General features: G+C 34.1%; 1 protein-coding gene and 2 long non-coding RNA genes across 3 annotated transcripts in view; 1 reads left to right on the top strand and 2 right to left on the bottom strand.

Annotated features, from left to right (window-relative positions):
• Positions 1-16,089: 16,089 nt before the first annotated feature.
• Positions 16,090-17,011, bottom strand: LOC134273026 (uncharacterized). Its single transcript, XM_062755194.1, has 3 exons — positions 16,858-17,011; positions 16,677-16,741; positions 16,090-16,560 (listed from the first exon to the last, which is right to left on the bottom strand). The coding sequence occupies exons 1-3, from the start codon at positions 16,929-16,931 to the stop codon at positions 16,130-16,132; spliced, it is 570 nt and encodes a 189-aa protein (XP_062611178.1). The 5' UTR covers positions 16,932-17,011; the 3' UTR covers positions 16,090-16,129.
• A 629-nt stretch (positions 17,012-17,640) lies between these two features.
• Positions 17,641-18,694, top strand: LOC134273033 (uncharacterized). Its single transcript, XR_009993343.1, has 3 exons — positions 17,641-17,924; positions 18,048-18,167; positions 18,577-18,694. It is a non-coding gene; the product is annotated as an uncharacterized LOC134273033 (long non-coding RNA).
• LOC134273034 (uncharacterized) overlaps positions 17,816-26,589 on the bottom strand; it is a 31,999-nt gene continuing 23,225 nt past the window's right edge. Inside the window, exon 3 of the long non-coding RNA XR_009993344.1 lies at positions 17,816-17,909. This is a non-coding gene — a long non-coding RNA (uncharacterized LOC134273034). The remainder of the gene's footprint in view (positions 17,910-26,589) is intronic.

Raw genomic sequence — 26,589 nt, 5'->3', positions numbered from 1 at the left:
GTATTTTTGTTTTGTTTTTTTAACTTATTAATTAAAATATTATTAATGTAAAATTAAACTATTGCAAGTATCAAAAAATATAATTAGATTACCTTGGAATATTATAAATTCATTTAAATCACCATTTAAATGAAAAAGAAATGTTTGTCATTACAAGGTTCATCTTTTTTGTTTTAGTTTAAAGTACCCAATAATGTCCTTGCTTCAGATTTTATTCATTAAACTCAAATAGGTAAATCAATAAAATTGCTATTTAAATTGATTTCATGAATGAAATAATTATATATTATACCTGGTGATACATGTATAAATAAATTATTCCCTTTTACTCATATATAAAGAAAATCTTATGCAAATGTATATACACTGTACAACTAACCCCCTCATTTCATAGTTATAGACAAAATGTGCATAGTTACATAATATATATTAGTAATTTAATTTTGATATTCATATTTTAATTGTAGGATGCCTGGAGATGGTCCAAAACAATATCCTGTTACTGGAGCTGTTACTTGTTGGTATTGTCAGTGTTGTGCTGGAGCCAGAGTTGTTGGGGCATGTGCCTATGTGGCCTCAGTATTGTGGTTTCTTGGCTATGAAAGACACACGAACTTTGCAGTAAGACCTATTCAAGACTGGGCTGACTACCTTGAGGATGCAGCTGTGCAACCTGCAGTAATGGATGGCTCAACAGAAAGTGAAATGAGTGCAACGGAAGTGTGACATGAATTGTGACATTGGTTTATTGAGAGTGAACATTCTGCAGATTAAAGGCGTTCCATATGAATGAAAATTCTTTTTGGGACGTTTTTTTAACAATATACAATCAATCAATCAATCAATCTGCAGGTTATGATATCCACTGCATTAGACTCCCATTATTGTTTTCAACAATATAGTGAAAGGCTGTGTATATATTGTTATTAATTAATTGTAAATAGGGATTTTTATGTATCTATGGTTTTTTTATGTTTAAATTGTGATTTCTTAACATCTGTTATATAATTGAGAAATTAAAATATAGTACATTGTACATCCCAAAAACATATTACATTCATTGCATGAGTTTAATAAGTTCGGTTGTAAATATTGAAAGATGAATTATGTACTTTGACAAATGAAATGATTTGATATTATCATATCATTAATTGTTATCAAAATTAATATACTGATGAAAAATGCATAATGCATCACAAAATGTTTCTCAGATAATAGTAACAATTATAGTTTATTATGCAGTGTGTTTATTCGCACATTGAACTTTGTTAATAATTAACATGACTATATACAAGTACTTGTTATTTTTTGTAATACAATGTAATTACAAAACCTTTCCAGACAAACATGTACTGGAATAACTAATTCTTTGATGCTTAAGTCATTTTTATGACATTGTGAGGATGATAAACATTATCTTATTATGAGTAAATGTAGTGTATAAGGCATGTCAGTGGTGTGATGTTAAACTTCTATGATCTTTTTGGTAAAAGTATAGATGGGTGATGGGAGTTCTGGAATTTGTTTATGCAAACTGAAATCCCTTATTGTTATTTTTGTCAAGTTTAATGAATTGTTATTAAAAATGTTAGTTGAATACATTTCTTGTTTGTTCACTTTGTGCATTCAATGTATTTTTATGTTAAATACATACAAGCAAATTCAAAGAATTGTGGTGCACCACTTTCGGTGTCTTTGTGAGTGAGATGTTATTTTTTATGACATATTGTGTCTAATATGAACACCCTATCATATGTAATTTTTTAGAAATTATCATTGAAGTTGATTTTTTGAAGGATGAAAACCCTAATCCTGACTGTTAAAAACTTAAGGCCAAAGTGAAAGTTTTTAAAGTAGGTCAACTCCAAGGTCAAGATCAAAGGGTCAAAGTTGTTGATATCCAATGAAATGTCTTCTAACAAGGATTATATATGTGAAGTATGAAAGTCCTAGCCACTACAGTTCAAAAGTTATGGTCAAGGTTAAAGTTTATTCATAAGTACGTAAATCTTTAAGGTCAAGGTCAAAGTTGTTGATATCCAATTAAAGCTCCTGCCACAAAGAATATATATGTGAAATATGAAAGTCTTATTATCTATCATTCAAAAGTTGTGACCAAAGTTAAAGTTTTTTAAAAGTAGTGAAAACTCCAATGTCAAGGTCCAAGGGTGAAAGTTGTTGGTATCCAATGAAAGGTCTTCTCAAAGGATTACATATGTGAAGAGGAAAGCCCTAGCTCTCACATTTCAAAAGCTATGGTCAAGGTTAAAGTTTATTCATAAGTACGTAAATCTCAAAGGTCAAGGTCATAAGGTAAAGGTTGTTGGTATCCAATGAAATGTCTTGACTCAAAGAATACATATGTGAAAAATAAAAGTCTTAGTATCTACCATTCAAAAGTTGTAAACAAGGTTAAAGTTTTTTAAAAGTAGTTAAAACTCCAAGGTCAAGGGGTAAAAGTTGTTGGTATCCAATGAAATGTCTTTTTACAAGGATTACATATCTGAAGAGGAAAGCCTTAGTCCTCACCGTTCAAAAGTAATGGTCAAGGTTAAAGTTTTTTCATAAGTACGTGAAACTCCATGGTCAAGGTCAAAAGGTCAAGGTTGTTGGTATCCAATGAAAGGTCTTGCCACAAAGAATACATATGTGAAATATGAAAGTTCTAGTATCTACCATTCATAAGTTATGGCCAAAGTAAACGTTTGGAATTTTTGTGTAAAAGTGGGTTAAACTCAAAGGTCAAGGTCAAAAGGTCAAATTTGGTGGTATCCAAAGAAAGGTCTTGTAACAAGAAATACACATGTGTAATATGAAAGTCATAGCTCCATTAAATCAAATGTTATGGGCAAGGTTAAAGTCTTTGTGAGTGACAGACTTACAGACTGACAGACAGACAAATGAGATTTAATGTCCCCCCGCTTTCGCGAAAACTGGGGACAAAAACAACTGTTCACATTCAAATCCGTTTTTTTTACCACTTTTAGCTAAGAAAAATAGTTTCTATTCACATGTTTAAGATCATTTCTGTTGTACTTGTATTAAACATCCATCTTTTAGTTCTTTAATCATATTTACAGGGAAAAAATTATTAAGAATTTCCAGAAAACAGTGAAAATTGTGTTATTTTTGTATTGACCCCAAAATGTCTAAATAGTGTTTTTTTCATCAAAATATGTCTGAATAGGTGTGATTCAATCATAATTCTTTTAATATTTATAATATTTTGTCCATTATGGTTGGGGCATATTTAGGGTCTTAATGCCCCTGATTCTTTGACATGTAATCTTCTTCTCCTGGTGAGAGTTTCGCATATGATTGTTTAAAGACGCACGAGAGGAGAATGATGCCCCACATTGGGAACAAAGCATACATGTATTTCTATGCGGTTCATGTTGTCGCCTCTCGTGCGTCTTTAACAAATCTAACATTGAAAACTCCTTCCCACAAGTGGTACATGGAAACCTATTTCTTTCTGAATGAGACTCGATAAGTCTTTTCAGTGAGCATTCGTGACTGTATGTTTTTGCACAGAGATGGCAAACAAACCCTTCGTTTCCTACATCGGCATTTACTTCTTCCTCATGGTGAACAGACCAGGAATCCATATTCTTAAAGAAAAAACAGGGATTACGACATGAAAAAAGCCTTGAGTTGAAACCCCATATGTTAACAATCCTTGAAACCCCGTTAGGCACATCGAAATTTTGTCACAAAGGTGTTCATTTCTAACATAAATTATTATTGTTAAAAGAAAACAAATGTCTACATATATTGTTTTTGTATCATTCTTTATCTAACATCCTTAAAATGAGCTAAAAACGGCCTTTTTTTAAAATTAAAGAGCAAAGAATGTCATCGAAACCGTAACTTTTCCTAGTCGGCCGAACTGTCCACGAGTGTTAGCAAAATCCTTAACGCTTTCAAACAGACTTTTGCAATAAATTGGAAGCTAATACATTCTTACAACCCGTGCGCATGTCGTTTGGCCCGTAGGAATTCATAATCTAAGAATTTTTACAAAAATACCTGCATCATGCTATAAACAGCCGCTTCGGAGTTGAAACCCCATATGTTACTTAACCGAAACCCCCATATGTGCCCTACTACACGGTGCTACACAAAGGTACATAATTCTGTATATCGGTTTTTGACTTCAATGAACGGTGTTGCCGTGGTTACTAAAAATAGAAATTTGTTAAATACGCTTTAAATGCTACTCTAAATATAGTTTTAGTCTGATTATAATATAATGTGACTGCAATGCAAGTAGACTACACTTGTAGTAAGTGGACTTAGTTAATGATCATTTTTCTATTTATTGCTGTTGTAAAGTTCCAATTCCCAACTGCTTAAGTACTTTTCTCCTCCATTGCTTTAAGTACAAACCAGTAGAGCTTCAGTCTTGACAGAGACTTCTGGTTTTTAATAACCTTCCAGGTAAGGGTATATCTGTAATGAGAAGATGTATTATATGAAAACAGAGAAACAAAGTTTGATATCTGTTTTCATATTTATTGTGGTATTTTTCTGAATCTCAAGCAAGGCTATAGAAAAACTATTTCAATGTTATGTCATAAATAAACAACATACAAGGAAATATCCAGATTTTCAGAAAAAGGTGTTTTCCAAGAACTGCATATAATTATTTTTTTTTACACAGAAAAGAACAAAATAAACTTAATCCCTGTCATTTGATTTAGATTGTCGTCACTGGTTTTTCATAGTATTAGAGAGTAGTTAAGCTATCGTATTTAAAATACACATGATGAATTCGGTGACATTCGATCAAGCATTAAGAGCTTTTTCTATATGTAAACATATACTACAGTACATCTGAAAATGAATGTTTAAGGAAGCAAAATATAATTGAAGCAGTTAACATTGCCTTTGAAATTCGAGAAAAAAAAATCGAACCCAACCATATGGCATGCCTCAGCAATAAATGTGCTAACATTTCAAGCATTTGTGATGAGTAGTTGCTGAGAAAACTGCAAAAAGACTCTTTGTTATCTATGGTACGGACAGACGCAAGGATAAACAGGAATTTGACATCGGATTTGAGCAAAAATAAATACCACCAAATGTCATGCCATAGCAATGAATGTGCTAACAAGCTAATTCAGAGAATTCGTGACCCCCGCTTAGGGAAAAAGTCGGATCCCTCGACTGAATTTGTAGAATTATTCAACACATGTATACTGAAGCAAAAAAAAAAAATGCATGTTTGTCAATATGCACATAAAGATTTGATTGCTTATTCTTTATTATGTGTATAGAAGATTCTTTTTATATGGAATATTTATTACACTGTAATGATGATTTTATGAGTTTGTGCAAGCCAGACCTCATAAATTTTTCATTTCACATGCTGAATACTATCATTTAGTAAAAAAAAAGTATTTCGAAAAAAAAAAGAATATGGATCGTCCAAGATTCGAACCCGTGACCTTTCACATGTGAAGCGAGTGGCATACATGTACCTCTAGACCACGGATCTGCTGTATATGGACGGAAATTATATGCAAAGATGAAGTCACATACATGTATTAATATATTCACGTTCGATATTGTCTAAGTTTTACTCAATGCATGGTGTCTAATTTAACCTTTATTAAACAACTCTAATAACTGTAATAAGAATATAAAGTCCCTGTTTTATATGTAATAACTCTCCTCATGCCCTGTGCTAAAAATAGTGACATGTATTACAATAAATACTAATAAAACAAACGGGGCATTACCCCAAGCCTGCTGTGTATTTACATATCACAAGACTTGAAACAGACGGCATTTTTTTGGCTTTCACATCACATGGGCAAATTGTCTTAAAATGAAAAATTCTGGAACGGTAGGAGTAGGAACATAGAAAAATTTCAAAACATTCTAATAATTAACGATTTCTTACATTTTTTAGAGATGAAAAATGCCAAAACAGAACGATATCATTCACCTCAAATGCATGATTTATAGAGTTGAGATAACCTCGATTGCTTTTGTCAAAACAGATAAAAATAAAGACCTTGGATTTTTCATCTACTAAGGAAGGATATGTTCATAAACCAGGGACGTAGCAACAGGGGGCCCCCACCTTACTCATACTACAAGAAATATGAATTAAAAGTCTGGTTGCCCCCCCCCCCCCCACTATTAGTAATGTACGGAAAAAAATATAGTATAGTAATTGGTACTGAAAGTAGTTGACATAAAGAAAAGTTGGCTTTTCGACTTTGGGCAATTTTCCTTTTTTTTTTGGCTTGTCAACTTTTTCAGGTGAGTAAAAAAAAAATTTTTTTGGCTGCCCCCCTCCGACTTTCAAAAACGATGCTACGTGCCTGTAAACACAAATTCTAGTCTTCGAACACTGTAGGGCAGAACGACTGTTCTTGAAATGAGGAAACAGAGATATAAAGCTCTTGGATTGTCGGACAGAAGATGGGGAAAAAGGTGTGTTTAGACTCAAAACACTTATCCTTCTCATTTTTTAAAACTGGAAATGAACAATATAACAATTATAATAAAAACGCTCCTTTCAACACACATCAGAACCCCTGAAACTGGGGATACAAATTTGTAAAAATGCTTATCATAGATCTAAACTTGCACCTAGTTTATTTGCTAAATATACACTGATAGAAAATATTATTATGGGAATCATTCTTTTTCATGATCTAAATTAAACAGAGCCCCTCACTAATTCTAGAAACCCTGACCCAGGCGCCTTGAATAGAATAAGGGGCTGAATCGTGTGAACATATTGCATGTTTGATGACTTGTCCAGGATTAAAATAAAGCACAAAGAGTCATAGCGCATTTGATAGTCACTTTCGCCTACTCTAGTATTGATTTTTTAAATACATTGTTTAATCAAAATTTAGTCATACAATGTTCGTTTATACATGCCTTAAATCAAATCACACGAAAATAATATTTAAATATTAATAGTTCCCTGATATAACAATCGTTCAGTTTATTTGGAGAATATAGTAAATGCTGAGGTATCCCCCTAAACAATGATAAACTGTAGCAGAAGACCATTTGGATATGACTGCACTTCATTACATTTAGATAATTTTGGTTAAAGGTGGTCTTCATATTGATAATGTTAATTGTTAATTTTTCTTCTCAAAATTACTGTAAGATTCAACAATCTGTCTAATTTATTTATCCGATTACAATGACTTCGTGGCGTAATGGTATGATTGCTGGATTGTAGACATAATGATCGTGAGTTCGAGTCTCACAGTATGTATTTTCCATTTCTTATCTACGCTTCTATTTTTTTTCTATCTCTGTGCATTTTTTCCTATGTTTTCTTTTATTATTTTATAAAACATGTATAAATAATGTAAGAGACATATAATATAACATTGCACCTGGAGAGTATCTCGGGAAAAAACAGCCCTAAACTATTTTAATGACCTAAAGTCAACGCTGGTATAGTTTGTTTTATTTTTAAAAAATTTGTTTAGAATAAGAGTATTGAACAAGTAAAATGATTGTCATGTAACAAACTTGCAACTATGAAAATATAACACTGGTCCACAAATAATTGCATACATGTAGTTTGATCTTGAATTGAAAAGGTACATGTATCTATAAATAGAAACAGGTGATTTCCTTTTAAATACTTGAGTCGGCCGTGTCGTCGGTAACCCCCCGTATGGTGGCATATTTATGCCATCCACATAATTTTTTGTCAACGTTAGATATCATGTCAAGTCAAGATAACTATTGCATCAAGTCATGATAACTTTTTGGTTTGTCGTCAAACACTGACTTTTATCTTGTACAGTCAAGATAAGCTATCGTATTTTTGCGATAGCTATCTCAACACCAGAAGTCTCTGTCGAGACTGTAGCTCTACTGGTTTGTACTGATCAAAAACCGATGCACAGAATTATGTATCTTAGTGTAGTCTACTTGTGTGATAAGTTATATTGAAATCAGACCAAAACTGTAGAAGGAGTAGTATTTTAAAGGAATTCCACAGAAAATTCTACTTTTAGTAACCATAGCAACACCGTTCATTGAAATAAAAAACCGATGCACTATTACATGTAAATTAGTGTAGTTTACTTGTGTGCCAAGTGATAATGAAATCAGACCAAAACTGTAGAAGGAGTAGCGTTTTAAAGGAATTTCTCAGAAAATTCTATTTTTAGTAACCATTGCAACACTGCTCACTGAAATCAAAAACCGATGCACTATTTCATGTATCTTAGTGTAGTCTACTTGTGTGCCAAGTGATATTGAAATGAGACTAAAACTGTAGAAGGAGTAGCGTTTTAAAAGAATTTCACAGAAAATTCTATTTTTAGTAACCATGGCAATATCGTTCATCGAAATCAAAAACCGATGCTCTATTTTATGTATCTTAGTGTAGTCTACTTGTGTGCCAAGTAATACTGAAATGAGACTAAAACTGTAGAAGGAATAGCGTTTTAAAGGAATTTCTCAGAAAATTCTATTTTTAGTAACCATGGCAACATCGTTCATCGAAATCAAAAACCGATGCACTATTTTATGTATCTTAGTGTAGTCTACTTGTGTGCCAAGTAATATTGAAATCAGACCAAAACCTTAGAAGGAGTAGCGTTTTAAAGGAATTTCTCAGAAAATTCTATTTTTAGTAACCATTGCAACACCGCTCATCGAAATCAAAAACCGATGCACTATTTTATGCATCTTAGTGTAGTCTACTTGTGTGCCAAGTGATAATGAAATCAGACCAAAACTGTAGAAGGAGTAGCGTTTTAAAGGAATTTCTCAGAAAATTCTATTTTTAGTAACCATTGCAACACTGCTCACTGAAATCAAAAACTGATGCACTATTTCATGTATCTTAGTGTAGTCTACTAGTGTGCCAAGTGATATTGAAATGAGACTAAAACTGTAGAAGGAGTAGCGTTTTAAAAGAATTTCACAGAAAATTCTATTTTTAGTAACCATGGCAATATCGTTCATCGAAATCAAAAACCGATGCTCTATTTTATGTATCTTAGTGTAGTCTACTTGTGTGCCAAGTAATACTGAAATGAGACTAAAACTGTAGAAGGAATAGCGTTTTAAAGGAATTTCTCAGAAAATTCTATTTTTAGTAACCATGGCAACATCGTTCATCGAAATCAAAAACCGATGCACTATTTTATGTATCTTAGTGTAGTCTACTTGTGTGCCAAGTAATATTGAAATCAGACCAAAACCTTAGAAGGAGTAGCGTTTTAAAGGAATTTCTCAGAAAATTCTATTTTTAGTAACCATTGCAACACCGCTCATCGAAATCAAAAACCGATGCACTATTTTATGCATCTTAGTGTAGTCTACTTGTGTGCCAAGTGATATTGAAATGAGACTAAAACTGTAGAAGGAGTAGCGTTTTAAAGGAATTTCTCAGAAAATTCTATTTTTAGTAACCATTGCAACACCGCTCATCGAAATCAAAAACCGATGCACTATTTTATGCATCTTAGTGTAGTCTACTTGTGTGCCAAGTGATATTGAAATGAGACTAAAACTGTAGAAGGAGTAGCGTTTTAAAAGAATTTCACAGAAAATTCTATTTTTAGTAACCATGGCAATATCGTTCATCGAAATCAAAAACCGATGCTCTATTTTATGTATCTTAGTGTAGTCTACTTGTGTGCCAAGTAATACTGAAATGAGACTAAAACTGTAGAAGGAATAGCGTTTTAAAGGAATTTCTCAGAAAATTCTATTTTTAGTAACCATGGCAACATCGTTCATCGAAATCAAAAACCGATGCACTATTTTATGTATCTTAGTGTAGTCTACTTGTGTGCCAAGTAATATTGAAATCAGACCAAAACCTTCGAAGGAGTAGCGTTTTAAAGGAATTTCTCAGAAAATTCTATTTTTAGTAACCATTGCAACACCGCTCATCGAAATCAAAAACCGATGCACTATTTCATGTATCTTAGTGTAGTCTACTTGTGTGCCAAGTAATATTGAAATCAGACCAAAACTGTAGAAGGAGTAGCGTTTTAAAGGAATTTCACAGAAAATTCTATTTTTAGTAACCATGGCAACATCGTTCATCGAAATCAAAAACCAATGCACTATTTCATGTATCTTAGTGTAGTCTACTTGTGTGCCAAGTAATATCGAAATCAGACCAAAACTGTAGAAGGAGTAGCGTTTTAAAGGAATTCCACAGAAAATTCTACTTTTAGTAACCATGGCAACACCGTTCATCGAAATCAAAAACCGATGCACTATTACATGTAAATTAGTGTAGTCTACTTTTGTGCCAAGTTATATTGAAATCAGACCAAAACTGCAGAAGGAGTAGCGTTTTAAAGGAATTTCACAGAAAATTCTATTTTTAGTAATCATGGCAACATCGTTCATCGAAATCAAAAACCGATGCACTATTTTATGTATCTTAGTGTAGTCTACTTGTGTGCCAAGTTATATTGAAATCAGAACAAAACTGTAGAAGGAGTAGCGTTTTAAAGGAATTTCTCAGAAAATTCCATGTTTAGTAACCATGGCAACACCGTTCATCGAAATCAAAAACCGATACACTATTTTATGTATCTTAGTGTAGTCTACTTGTGTGCCAAGTTAAATTGAAATCAGACTAAAATTGTAGGAGGAGTAGCATTTTGAAAAATTGTTTACAGACAGACGGACAGACAGACAGACGGACGGACGCCGGACGCATTACTATCGCATAAGCTCTTCTGGTCTCTGACCAGTAGAGCTAAAAACGAGATAATTTATCTTGCATCGCGATAAAAAGTTATCTCGTCATGTCAAGATAGCTATTGCAACAAAACGTGGTAGCTTATCTTGACTTGACAAGATATAAAGTCGATGTTTGTCGACAAACCAGAAAGTTATCACGACCTATTGAGATAGTTATCTTGACTTGAATGATATCTTATGTTGACAAAAACTTATGTGGATGGCATAAATATGCCACCATACCCCCGTTCACACATAGACGCCGTTTCTACTACGATCAAAGCGTGGCCGATCGTGACAAATCGCAGGAGAAACGTCGTGGAGTCATGATCGCAGTAGGGTCTTCATGATCGGAGAGCTCTACGCTCTTGTCACGCTTATTTTGAATATGCTCAAAACAAGCGTAGCGGGATCGTGGCCATCAAGAATCGGGGTTAAGTCGTAAAAAGAGCGTAGTAGAAGCGCCGTGATCGTACAAGCATCGCGGAAGCATTGTAGAGAGATCTTCATGATCGTAGTGTAAGCGCCGTAAGAGCGTAGAAACTTACCAAGTACGCTCATACAACGCTCCCTCTACGTTCGTATTACGTTCTCACTACGATCTCTCTACGTTCCTGAAGATCCTACGAAGACCTACAATGACCTTACGCCGATCGTATCACGACCTATCAGACAGGATTTTGTTCTTATAGCGCTGATATTTGACCAATCATTTGTAAACTACTGAAAATCCTACGAAGGTCTACAATGACCTTACGCCGATCGTATCACGACCTATCAGACAGGAATTTGTTCTTATAGCGCTGATATTTGACCAATCATCATTTGTAAACTACTGAAGATCCTACGAAGGCCTACAATGACCTTACGCCGATCGTATCACGACCTATCGGACAGGAATTTGTTCTTATAGCGCTGATATTTGACCAATCATCATTTTTAAACTACTGAAGATCCTAGTACGAAGGCCTACAATGACCTTACGCCGATCGTATCACGACCTATCAGACAGAAATTTGTTCTTATAGCGCTGATATTTGACCAATCATCATTTGTAAACTACATGTAAAGGGTGACACTATACTTGATGATCATTTGCAATTGAGACTTTTCACATCTTGTTACAGTTACAGTTGAAAATACCCGTAAACTTTATGGTAAATGCCGCAAAAAAAAAAAACTGCTGTCGCATGATACGTATCATCGCCAAAATCGTACTACAAAAATCTGCGGTTGCAAGATATATTTACATCATCGCCAAAATCGTACTAGAAGCGTAATGCTATCGTAATATGATCGGCACCACCGAAGCGACATCGCGGTACAGTCATCTAGGTCTGTGTAGCGTCGTAGTACGGTCTTCAATGTCGTAGTAGCAGCGTAGCGTAAACGCAGTAAACACAGCCGATTGTCGGCAACGGTCTGTGTAACACAGTAGTAGAAGCGTGTTAGCAGCGCGTTTGACGTAGGGACATCGTAGTACGGGCGTAACGCAGACCATAATTTACCAAATTGCTCTATTTAGACGCCGATCGACTGCGATCTGCCCCGATCAAAAAAAAATTCAGGTCGTGGCTTGATCGGGATGATCGCCGTAGAGTCGCAGCTCTGTGGGAACAGGGGGTAAGGCAGCTATGGCTCTTTAAGGACAGATGATACAAACAAATTTTTTCTATGAAAAAGATTTATTATCATGTCACAAGTTTAGAAAAGTGGATGGTTCTTAGAACTTTTTATCCTAGGAACTGGCATATGAAAAAGACTTGGAAAATTTTAGTAATATTTCAATGAAAAATCAAATATACACAAATCACATTCAGTAAAGGTTTACAGGTGAAAATAAATTTCAGAATATGTTATCTTGGTGCTAAAAGTGCTAAAGATACTTTAGAAAAATATACCAAGCCAAGTGAATTTTAAGAGGAAGGTCAAAATGACAAAAAATTAGCAATATCACATAGGCTGATTTTTAACCATTTAGCTTTTCCTATTAAAATTCACCTGGCTTTTAAAATCTTTTTCAAAGAAAAAAATTGTATTATCTGTCCTTAAATATAAAGATATTTGATTGCAAGTTTAACTCGTATCATCCGTTCTATGAACAATCCTTTAAAAAAATTCTTGGAAATACTACTTGTATAAATATTCTTGGAAATACTACTTGTATATAAAGACTGAGGTTTGACTTCAACTCTTTTACCTTTAGTCAAGGACTTCAGGACTACTGACTTCAGGACTACCGTTAAAACGACAATTTGGTGGAACTTGAGGATATTCTGAACCTGTCGTGAAAATCGATATATTGGTAAGTTAAAAATAATTTGTCTGAAATACTGATAACTCATCTGTCTTCATTTTTTCTAGGGTACTTAGTATTTTAGAATTAATTTAAAACAAAAAGTTACCCGAGACGCAGGCTCAAATGCACTTTTCTGATAGAAGTTGGTCCGTTTTCTGTCGGCGTGATAAACTTTTCACATTTTTATGTCTTTTTCAAAACTAACGGGACGATGCGATTTTAACCAAATTTGGAACATTGTATTATTTGTAAAGAGGATTAAGATCTGTTCCAATGATATAACTAATAAAAGGAAAAAAATCGAATCACAAAATCTCCAGAACTAGCAAAAAGATGAAACTTATATGAAAGCTTCGTGACATAGGGTAGATTAAAATTTAATAATAAACGTGGTGAGTTTTTAATCGTCAACTTCCCATACTTATGCTGCAATATACCTTCAACACCTGCATACGGAGTTTATATTTCACAATGTATTCAATAAGCATACTGTATGTATATACAATTTCTAAAACGAGGTAAATTATCGACAAACAAGTTGATGAAACAAGAATATCAGCAGTCTCTTTTAAAGTCATTATTTCGTAAGTTCTATGGTCGATACAATGACCTTGTCAGCAAATACAATTTATCATTTAGTCAAATGCTGACTGACGCTTTTCATAGTTAGTCCATTATTCTACTTCCGTTTGAAAAGTGGGAGGGTATATAGTGATCTGGATGTCCGTCCGTCTGTGTAGCTGTACGTCCGTCCGTTACGCTTTGGGGTCCCGTCTCTTCTCTGCAACTCCTTTTATACCACCGAATGAATTTTAATGAGGCTTTTACGGAATCTGTTACATAGTGCCATTGTGCACCTCCTATTTTGATTCTTGTGTCTCCAAGAACGAAGCATTGATTTTGCCATTATAGTGGTATGAGAAGAGAAGGTATCATTTAGTGAGCTCAGTGCTCACAGTATCTCTAGTTTATACACTGAATTGACAACAGCTATTTCCGGTATTTCCTGCTCATGACAAGAAGCAAACGGCGGGTGTGACCGGTCGGCGCGGGATGCTCACTCCTACATGGTACCTGATCCCACCTCTGATGTTTTGGAGGTCTGTTTGAATACTGTTCATTATCTCCATATATTTCATTTACATGTATGTTGAAGCATCCTCATGTAGTTTAAATTCAATTTTTTACGAAGTATGTCCCTTGGGGCCAAACTTTGGAACTTAAATATGTTCAAATCATAGTCAAAGACATCAATGAGCGATTGCAAGTTACACAACGGCAATTAATTTTGCTATATATTCTTCCAAATATACACAATTTTTAGACCCTTTTTTAATTTGAAACAAACTTTTTGTGTTTCCTTGTCAGATTTTGTAAAACAATTCATTATAAAGCGATCCATATACATGTAAAGATTTTATTACCAAAACCAAAATAACCATCCAGCAAGTTGTTCCGTCGAGCAGGTGCTTGAAAATTCAGTACAGGACCTTCATGTATCTCTTTCCCCATCAAATACAGTACAATAAAAATCAGCACACCCTATTATTTTTTTAATAAAATTTGGTCAATACAGGGTTATTACATATAGTTTTTTATCATATAAATTCAGCTCCAGTATCGTGGGGATAAAAAGGCCTGAATCGTAAGGATAGATTCATGAATTATTTTGCGTCAGCAATGATTTGAGATGAATTTCAACCGAAATATTGTCACAACACCTAAATCTTGAAAATATGCTACAAAACTTCTCGAAAATCACAGAGCCATGATTAGTCAAAAACGGAATCATCCTCAGGAAGTACATATTCAAATTTGTTTTATTATGTCCCTTGGGGACAAAATATGTCATCTTAATTTTATATATAGAAATTAAAGGGGTAAAACATACGATACACATTGATTCAGGTGAGCGTTATGCCCCACGAGTCTCCATAAAAATTGAAATAAAATTATGTCATTCATCCGTAGATATTTTTCCGATCAGAATTCCCGGAGAATTCGAAAATATCTGTAGTTTACAGGCGGATAGGAAGAGATAGACAGACGGTAGGACATATGCTGAATAATGGATAATCAAAAAAGCTTACCCGAGCATATAGCTCGGACTTGCTAAAATTGTGAAAAAGGTAACATTCATCTCGATGTACTTGATGCTTTATTATTTAGATTTATTGATTGAATGTTGTTTTACGTCCTGATAGAACAGAGAATTGAAAATTGTCCAAATACATAAAGTTATAGTAGTTGTAGTAACAATATGACAATTTTCTATAATGAAAATATTAACATTTCAGTCATAACAAGTAAACTTTTCATTTCATCCTTTTGAGGATATATGCTGTTTAGAGTTAGAAGGAAGTGCGTACAATGTCTTATTGCCTTTCCCACTTAGTTTCATCTTATATTTAAATGTCAAATTATAAAAATAATATAAAAACTAGAAAGTCTGCTATTGCAAGCAATAGGTATGTCGCCCCGAACTGGACAAGACTTCATCTTTTGTATCATTAAAACAATACACATTAGCTAATCTTGGACAACCATCAATTCGTATCAGTCCTTTTAGTACTTTAACCATCAATTCGTATCAGTCCTTTCAGTACTTTGATTTAAAAATCAACGTAAAGAATTTTCACTTTTCCTTGCTTTCCATGGCAATAATCGATTATTTGAAAATTTTAAAGCGAATAGCACAACTACAGGTACTAATCATTAAAATAAAAAAAAAGTTTCATGACGAACGTTTAAGGGAACAGAGAGAACAAAACAAAAAAAATTTATGGCAAAATTTTCACCTCACTGCACAACTACAACCAGTGATCGTCCTTTGAGGAAAGTTTCAGGAAGATTGTTCCAGCCATCTCCGAGAAACAGCTTGGATAAAAAAAAAACATGCGTACAATCGCATGTGTAAACTTCGTTCGAGGCGACATAATTAACAATATCATCTAGATTGAATATATGGTACAGGTTACGTAAACAAAACAAAAATTTACCAATTTTTTCAATCTAACTATGAGGGAGTATAGAATCCATGTTTAAAGGGGAACAAAAGTTTTGTATTTTGGGTCTAGAATATAGAAGAATCTTATCAGTTGATGGATGATCAAACCAGAATTACAATTTCATGTCGATAGGCTCGCTGTATGTGATGTCTTCATCTTCTGCTTCATTTTGATATATACATTTTAAAAATCGTTTGTGAAGCCTTGTGAATTTTATTATGGCGTAGAACATTAATAGTGGTACAAATAGACTTACAAGTCCAATAACTAGAAAAGATAGAACATTCGACTTTCTTTCGATCTTTTGTTTTCTAGTACCTCCTTCAATTTCCTCGGTTACATTTTCATCCTGGGTGTTAAGTATAGTGCTAAAACCCAAATCCGGTAACCGTGATGTTGAGAACTTTTTCATCGATAAAATGCACCCATATCTGCTGTCACAAGAGCTCCTCTTACATGTACATTTTTCCTGACATTTTCTGCCATATGTCGGAAACGGACATTGTATTGTGCAATTGGCTCCAGTGAATCCTTGTGGGCACTCTTCAAATAAGAATAATACGTATATAAAATAAATATAAAGTTTTAAATTAAATGCAGTTACATTTTATCTGAAAACTGCAAAAGTGTCTTAAAATTGTAAGGAGATATTTTCCTACCTATACAGGATGATGAAGACGAATTCCATCGGTATCCAAAGCAACATATCAGCATATTATTATCTCTAGAAGTAAAATAAAAATTAGACATATATTTTGTAATTGAAAACAAAATACACTGTACTTATTTTAAATAAAAAGTATTAAAATTAGCTATATAGAATGTATTTGTGTTGCTTACATATTGCATCTGTTGCTAAAGGAAGCGATCAAAACAATGTTTAATGATATTCCAATAACCTGTCCTGCAAGCATTTTCTACCAGTTAAAGTCATGGTAGTGAAATGAATTCAATTCTAAATCAAACTGATTTTTATGCTTATTTTCTCTGATCCTGAAAACAATTTATGAGAGTTTCTGGGGTTTCTGTTTTAATATGGAAAAAGGAAGAAAGGCTTAGAAGCGAATTAATGGAATGGTTTAACTTTAGTACAAATAATAATACGTACAAAATGCATATCAATGTTTTATCCTGCTACAAGATACATGTTTTTTAAAGAACATATATCTGTTATATAATGTACATTTCCCCAGCAAGATTTTTTTGTTGGTCGTGTTTTAAGTTATTATAACAGATAATATAAATAAAATGTCTAGAAAAAAATAGGACCCCTCCATCTTTCACTCACAAATAACTGGTTAATTAGTGCTTTTATTCTACATGTAGATGGTTATAGAGAAATAGAAAATATTCAATGTTTTGTATATTTGAATCAGAATTGATTTAATTATAATTAACAACAGAATATTTTAACAGTTGAATATAAATTAATTTAGCACATCTTTGAGAAATTGACTTGATTTTCTTTTCAATTTTGTAATATTTTTTTTCATTTAGATAAAATCTGGATTTACCTTGTACAGAATGGAACCTAATACTTTATTATATGTGATCTTTGAAATCGGGTACTTAACGTTAAGAAAATCCTTATTCATAAAATAAAAAAGTATTTTTTATCATCTGTTCAGTCAGATTCGGCAACTCTGAAAAATATTTTTTTCAGATTCCAAAATATATTGGTATTCTTCTCACAATTCATATAGTGAGAACAAGTCGTGTATGTACTTATGAGGAATTTCGGTATGTCAAAGAATGTCCAATCACTGATGAGCAAAGAATACAGGCTTCCAAGGCGATGTTATGTTCCATGACAACGATAAACGGATCTCCGAATCCATATCACTGTGTCTTAGATCCGTCTGTATCAAAATTAATAGAAGTGTGTGTCGAACCTGTCCAAATAATAGGTACATGTACATTTTAAAAGAGCGCTACGTTTTATAACAGTTTACACCATGTTTTTATGCATATTTCTGTATATCTTACAAGATAAGAACTAAATTTTTTAAAATGATTTTTATCAATTACAGGTCAATTTTGTGCAGAGTATAATCAATTCGGTAAAAGGATACAAGCCAATATCAGGGCACCATGTTCTGGTCATAACAATTCCTGTCCACCATCGTACTTGTCAACTGATTCACATAAATGTAGGTATCTTGTAATTAATACATGAAACTTATGTGATATATATCATTCCTTTGACCCCCACGCATTTCTATTTATTGTAAGTTATTTCTCAGTCAAAAATATATTCATTTAAACCGAGTATTTCATACGCCCCCGTTTTATTTTCGCCCCTTTGGCCCTACCACAGGTGATTTCCTAAACAGAATTGTAACTGGGCGAGTTTAAAACAGGGCAAAATTGTTTCCAAGTGTGAAAGGGCGAAAATAACCCTGTATACAGTACGTTCATTTTGCATTTATCTGTGTCTGTTACCTACTTCTTAATGAATTTTTTGTCATTTGTTAAGTTTTTAAAGTCATGGAAATAATATTTTTTTCTTGTATTATTTTGCCCTTTCCGCTGCCCATATACTTTAACACTTTTTTACAGTTACAGACTGTTATGCACTGGTCTCGAAGAATATATCAGCCACGGAAAATTTAACAACATCGGATAGACCTTACATGAGCATTTCAAATGAACGAATACAGTTCTCTGTTACATACAAATTCATTATTACGTAAGTTAAATTTGGTTGCCGTCATAAATTTTTGTGTGTGAACTCTTCATACTTTATAATTTACTTGCAATCCAATGTTTTGCACTAGAAAATAAAATTAAATGATTTTTTCTTTAATTAATGCTCCATTTAGTGGTCTGAGTAAAAAAAAACAATACTGGTCAGAAGGAATATGGTTTCATGATTGAAAGAGAAAGAAATTAACGTGGTTTGAATTTCCTTAGAGAAGAAGATGTGTTTGTGAAACATTGATGCCCCTGTATGGCAGATTCTTGTGATGGTTGAATTTTCTCAAATGCATGTTAAACTCCAATATCAAGGTCAAAAGTGTTGGTATCCAAAGAAAGGGTTTGTTACAAGCAATATACCTGTGAAATATGAAAGCCCTAGTTCTAACTGTTCATATGTTATGGCTAAGGTTCAAGTTTTTAAGAGTGGATGAGACTCTAAGATCAAGGTAAAAAAAACACTGTCAGAGGGGTCTTTATCACCTTGAATACACATGTGATATTTGAAAGCACTAGCTCAATGTGTCCAAAAGTTGTGGCCATGGTAAATGTGTGGTCTTATTTTGTAAAAGTTGGTCATACTCCAAGGTCAAATTCGGTGGTCTTGTCACAAGGAATATGTACAATTGTCATGTGAAATATGGAAGCCATAGCCCTACCCAGTCAAAAGTTATGGGCAAGGTTCAAGTTTTTGCGGATAAACAGACGGACAGATAGACAGACAGGACACGAACTATATACCCCCGAAACTTTCTTTACAGGGACATACAAATAGAACGTGGGTCACTTTATCACGGAAAGAAACCTATCTTCTATCATTTGTCCGTTTGTTGTTTAACGTCCCTCTCGAAAATTTTTCACTCATATGGAGATACCTCCACTTGCCGGTGGAGAGCTGCAAATTCTGTCCTATGCTCGGCACTCAGGGCCATTGAGAAGTGAGATCTTCATCGTGCCAGCAGTGGTCTCCATGTCCCACAGTGGGATTCGCCCGCGACGTAAGGATCAAGTCCTTCGCTAGTCAAGAGGAGACATTCTAACCACTGTGCCATGCTGGCGACTTAAACAGGTTAAAAAACATTACGTTATTTATAAATCGGTGCGGTATTTATAAACAAAATTAAAAAGAACGCAGCATAAGGGCATATTCCTTGGGACGCTATTACATACTTAGGAAATGGTGTATCGAAACGGTTACTCTAACTATTGGAGTTTTTATGTCATACGAATTTAAAAGTTCATATTTTTCTTATTTAAAATAAAGGATAAGCAGAGTAAATCAAACCATGACCAAGGTAGTAAGTAATACATAAAAGATGTCTTCTCTTATTCAAAAGTTCTGACCAAGTCTACAGTTCTTGTGGCAAACGGTCAGACGATTGAGAATCTCATGTACCCGCGCTATTACAAACGAGTTCAAACATATGCAGTTTTATAAAAGACAAGATTCTGTATTGAAATGGTTTGTTAATGGCTTTTTACAGGTTTGTGGTTTGTTACACAACATTTAGTGTTGCTGTTTGTGCTGGTGTTATGTTAAAAACGAAGCAGTAAGAAGACAAGAAGAGAAAGAAAAAGAATTGAAAAAGTGTTTATATATAAAAAAACATCCTTTCAATATTTGAACAAAGGGCCTTAACGGTCACCTGAGTACAACGATTTGGAGGGTGCATAACTGAAAAATGAAGCTTGGTTGCCCAAATGCAAGCAATGCAGTACGATTAGGATCATTTTATCATTAAGTCAAATACTGAGTGACGTTTTTCATACTTATTTTTTTGTTAGACCATTATTCACAAACTGAATTGTCGACAGATTTTCCCGTATTTTCGAATCATGACAAAGAGCGCATAGCGGGTGTAACCGGTCGGCAGGGGACGTCAACTACTCCATGGCACCTGATTCCACCTCTGGTGTTTTGGAGGTCCGTGTTTACTCTTCTCTTATTTTGTATTGTTTATTGGACTTTTAATTTGAGCTTGATTAATCATGTTCATTTTCTCCGTATAGTTCATCAATAAAGTAACTGGTATTGTATCTAATCCGTTCATTATTGCAATATGAGACTAAAACTACTTAATATATATTTATTAACCCCATATTACCTCTCACATTGTCGTTTGAAGAACAATTAAAAATATTGATTAATAGATATTGTTTAACGCCGGATCGGCAATATTTCAGCCAAGTTTCGGCGGTGAAATCATGTTCAAGTTTGATAGATAATTTGAGTTTTTCTGAGTGAATCTACTCAATTTCTACACAATTTTTATACAAATAAATCACAAGATGGTCTTTTTTTTCTTTTCTTAAATAAAATAATTCTTTGCAGAGCTATACTGAACCTTGATCAATAACGCTTTCGACGTCATAATGATCAAAAGAAACGTCTGCTTTGATCTTTACCGCAGATATGGATGAATCTGGTGACTTTAGCATGCCGCTTCTTTTTGATAGCTTCCTGAAATAGGCGTAGATAATATTATACATTTATTGACTGAGTTCGAGGGCAACATGCGTTTTGTCGGACCCAAACCAAACAATTTGGTTCCAGGGTCCGACAAAACTCATGTTGCCCTCGAACTCAGTCAATAGGTGTTTCCCTATACCTTTCATTCTATTTTGGGTTTTTTGACATACATTTACTTTGTACTGTCTTTACGCCGTAGTGTAACCATCGGGTCCGTCATTGATGAACACCAACGAATGAAAATGAGATTTAGCCCCGCCTATTCTGTGACATAAGTGGTCAAACATCTTACCGACCGGTCCAACATCTCACTCAGCGGTCCTTCATCGATTTTTTAATGCCCGCTCAGCAAAGCATTAGAAATGTTACTTATTTTGTATAGATTTGTAAAGGAACACATTTTTAATGGTATAACAATGATTTTCTGTGCGATGTAGAATTCGATGAAATTGTTGAAAGTTCTCTAACTGGCATGACAATTTCTTCAGTGGCAAACACTGAGGAGATGGAGAGAAAAAGCTGTGCCTCAATAATTCCATATTTCGATTAAGAAAAGTTTCAGAGGAGGAAATGAGAAAATATTTCGAAACCAACCAGTCAGAATCCACAAAAAAGAATACTAAATGGGCTCTGAATATATTTCAGAGCCCATTTAATAAGTTCAAACAAAAATGCACACAAACTTAAATGAAAGAAAAAGTGAGTAAGCTCACATACCCCACGCTCCCCAAAAAGTCGAAGTGCTGAAATTCCCGGAAAAAATAAAGGAATCGGAATTTCCAGATAATATGCACATCTAAACATTGTGTCCTAAATATCGGCAAAGTTTGACGAGAATTGTGTTCAGCGGTTTACGAGGAGTTGTGCTGACAAACAGTTCATCTCTATATTCAATATATGAACGAATCGGAATTTCCTGGTAATATGCACATCAACACAAATATCTGCAGTTTGACGAAATTGTGTAAATTGGTTTATCAGGAGTTGCGCTGACAAACTACAGCATTCATCTCTATATTCAAGATACAAGTATGGCTAAAATCTAATTGTAAAAGTGCGGAAATTCCCGAAAAAAAGGAATCGGAATTTCCTGGTAATATGCACGTATACACATTGTGTCCAAAATATCTGCTAAGTTTAACGAAATTGTGTGCAGCGGTTTATCAGGAGTTGCGCTGACAAACTGTTCATCTCTATATTCAAAATATAGACAAAAATCTAAGTGTAAAAGTGCGGAAATTCCCGGAAATATGAAGGAATCGGAATTTCCTGATAAAATGCATATCTACACATGTGTCATAAATATCTGCAATGTTTGACGAAATTGTGTGCAGTGGTTTATGAGGAGTTTGCGCTGACCAACTTTTCATCTCTATATTTAAAATATAGCCAAAAATCTAAGTGTAAAAGTACGGAAATTTCCGGAAAAAATAAAGGAATCGGACTTTCCAGGTAATATGCACATCTACATACTGTGTCCTAAATATCTGCAAAGTGTGATGAAATTCTGTGCAGCGGTTTATGAAGAGTTGCGCTGCCAAAAAAAAAAAAACAAACAAGACTGACTGACACTCTGACGGACGGGTCAAAAACATTATACCTCACGCAACTTGTTGCGTGGGGTATAATAATCTTTGCATAAAACATATTATAACTGCTCAGTCGAAATTACACTGATGTTTTAATTTATCACCAAATGCAATTTTGACTGATATGCAAAGCAGCATTTCAATATTGGCCTATCTCTCATCTATGCCCCTTTTTAGGTCACCTGAGTAACTCAGGTGACCAATTGCTATCCGTTTTCGTCTGTCGTCGTGTGTTAACATTTGGACATTTTCAGCTTCTTCTCTGAAACTGCTAAACCAATTTGAACCAAATTTGGTATACAGCATCTACGGGTGAAGGGGAACAAATGTTTTGAATTTGATGGTCCTCACCCCCCTGGGGCCTGAGGGGTTGGGCCAAAACCCCTAAAATTATTGCAATCTTAAAAAATCTTCTTCTTTACTCCTGGATATCAAACAGACAAACCGTTGGCATGAATGTAATGAGCATTGAGTCCTCTACCAAAATTGTGAAATTCATGGCTCCAGGGGCAGGATTTCTAGTGCTATGGCGGGGCTATATAGATTATATAGTGAAAATGCATTTATTCTTTGAAAATCTTCTTCTCTGCTCCTGGGTATTAAGTAAACTAACTAAACACAGTTATGATGAGCAAGAGTGCCTCTTTCAGAATTGTGAATTTTATGGACCCAGGGTCAGGGGTTCTGGTGTTAGGGCGGGGCTCTATTGATTATATAGTGAAAATACATTTATTCTTTGAACATCTCTGTTTTTGCTTATTAAATAAACTAACTAAGCACATAGTTATGATGAGCAGGAGTGCCTCTCCCAAAATTATGAATTTTATGGCCCAAGGGTCAGGGGTTCTGTTGTTAGGGCGGGGCTTCATTGATTATACAGTGAAAATGCATTATTTTATTCTTTGAAAATCTTCTTCTCTGCTTCTGGGTATTAAGTAAACTAACTAAACACATAGTTATGATGAGCAAGAGTGCCTCTTCTAAAATTTTATATTTTATGGCCCCAGGATCAGGAGTTCTGGTGTTAGGGCGGGGCTCTATCGATTATATAGTGAAAATGCATTATTCTTTGAAAATCTTCTTCTCTGCTTCTGGGTATTAAATAAACTTACTAAGTACATAGTTATGATGAACAAAAGTTCCTCTTTCAAAATTGTGAATTTTATGGCCTCAGGGTCAGGGGTTCTGCTGTTAGGGCGGGGCTCTATTAAGTATATAGTGAAAATGCATTTATTCTTTGAAAATGTTCTCTGCTTCTAGGTTTTATGCCAATGATCCAAATATATATATTTATGATAAAGAAAGGTGCATCTAGCAAAATGGTTATTTTTATAGTCTGAAAAAAATTAATTCATTGAAATCTGGCCTTTGGTATTAATCAACCATTTAATGATAAAATTTGCAAAATTTTGAAATATATGGCCCCAGGGTCAGTGGTTCCTTTGGGGTGAGGTGCACAACTGGTTATAAAAGTGGAAATGCATTTTCTCTTTGTTACTCTGATCTACATCTGGATATTAAGTAAATAGAGTAAGCATGCTAAGTTTATAATTATGATTAACAATGGTACCTCTTTCAAAATTGTGAACTTCATGGCCTCTGGTTTAAAACACGAACCAAATTTAATTGTTTGAAAGTTGTTACACAATACTCAGGTGACCTATAAGGCCCGTGGGCCTCTTGTTCATGTAGAATGGTCTCTCGAAGCTCTTGGTAAATCAGTTTCCTCGGAGGAGCTAGCAAATTACCTATGCCAATTTTATTTTAGGGCAAAACCAAAGGTAACTAAATCAAGGGGAAAACATTTTTAAAAAATTACTTAGCTGAAGAGTACCATAAAAACTCATTAAATAACATCAGAGCAGCACTTAACAGACATCTACAAGACATTGGTCGAGGCATTGATATTGTAAAAGACAAACATTTTAAAGGGACAAATAGAACACTTACTAAGTAATGGCCTATTGAAGGAAAGAATGAGAAAAGATTTGCCAAGACTTACATGCCACAAGAAAATTATATGTGATGATGACTTATAGAAAATTACTGTATATTTTATAAACGTACCGAACAATCAAATTATTTTCAAACAATATATATGGTTTTATATTGTTGTTCACTTTGAAATCAGGGGTGGTGAATTTCATCAACTTGAGCTCAGTTCAACTTTCATTCTGATGCTCCAGGGGAATATTCCATACTGAATCACGAAATAAAGCCAACAAAAAAAAAAAATCAAGGTGGTTTGCAGAATGAAAAGCCCCCAATAACAAACGCATGTACAGTACACATGTGGTTCACAAAAAAACCACTAGCAAAAATAACTCTTGTCAACTTCTTGACCAACATTTGTTCACATACGCATACAAGAATTTACACACCACACTATCTGCATGCAACGGCTATACAGCATCTGAATGATGCAGGACATGAAACCCGTCATATCATGTACATGGCTGGACAAAGAAGTGATGCATCTATTCGTTCATATAACCGGTATTGTTTTGTACATCAAAAGAAAACGCTCAGTGCTACACGTTCAGAGACCAAAGAGGCTGATAATGATTTTAACTCACCTGAAACCACATCGTCAACAACAAGGACGCATATGAAACCCACAATCAGCAATGATTAATATTATTGTTTTAGATCCATGTTCCTTCTACTAGTAGTTCGAAAATGGCGGAAGCCTCGTTTTCATAATACGAGATACTGGTACACCGCGCCCGATCGAAAAAAAAACAATGGTTCAACTGCTCTGTTGATATTATTCCTGACGGCCACAAACTAGTGATGCCCCCGTGTGACAACATAGCAAAGGTTAAATTTTTCGGTGCAAATCGAATATGTTGATACCCAAAGTAAGGCCTTCTCTAAAGAAATACAAATGTGAAATATAAAACCCTAGCACCACCTGTTCAAAAGTTATGGCCAAAGTTAACATTTTTAAAGGTTGATGGTATCCAATGAAAGGTCTTGACAGAAAAAAAATACATATGTGAAGTAAGAAAGTCTTAGAACATACCGATCAAAAGTAATGGCCAAGATTAAAGTTGTTTTTTTTTAAGTAGTCAATCTCCAAGGCCAAGGTCAAAGTTGTTGGTATCCAATGATAGGTCTTGTCACAAGGATTATATAAGGGGTGTTAAGAAAGTTCGTTCCGAAATGAAATATTTTCAAAAATTTCAAAGTAGTGCTTTACTAAAGAGATGAATTTTCAAGTCTGACAAAATCACAAGAGTGTGCCTTAGATTTATAGCAATTCATTTCTAGCAGAAAATTATAGAATTTTTTCTTCCATATGAAAAAATATATAATATCTTTAAAGCACCCGAATGATAGAAATGCTGGTCATTTTGATTGACAAAGGATAATTTTTTTACTTTTGTTTCTTCACTAAGCTTATCTGTATCAGACAAGCTGATGAGCGTAGGTATAAGAACGAAATATCACTTTTCAAAAGAATAGGTTTGTCATTTTGAAATATTTCACAGATTTGACAATTTTTGAATAGTATTTGATGTTTTGACCTGTATGCCTACCATATCTCACAAATGTGCGTCATCCCTGATTTTTCTGAACAAACATCATCTGTTTTAATACCTGCCCTCCCTTTATTGATTCAACAAAAGATAGTTAAAACCTTATCAGTAGCAAGAATGGACTCTGTAAACATGAAATATCACAAATTGTAAATATCTTCTCATCGTATTTCTTTTTGAAAATAAAATAAAAATGTGGAACGAACTTTCTTAACACCCTTTACATAAAGTATGAAAGTCCTAGCCCTTGTCGCTTTAAAGTTATGACCAAGGT

Source organism: Saccostrea cucullata, unplaced genomic scaffold (genome assembly GCF_032062105.1).
Source record: "Saccostrea cucullata isolate Sc308-1 unplaced genomic scaffold, CSIRO_AGI_Scuc_v1 ctg971, whole genome shotgun sequence".
NCBI classification, from domain to species: domain Eukaryota; kingdom Metazoa; phylum Mollusca; class Bivalvia; order Ostreida; family Ostreidae; genus Saccostrea; species Saccostrea cuccullata.
The sequence above is the reverse complement of the archived record's forward strand: the minus strand, read 5'-3'. Positions and strand labels throughout refer to the sequence as shown.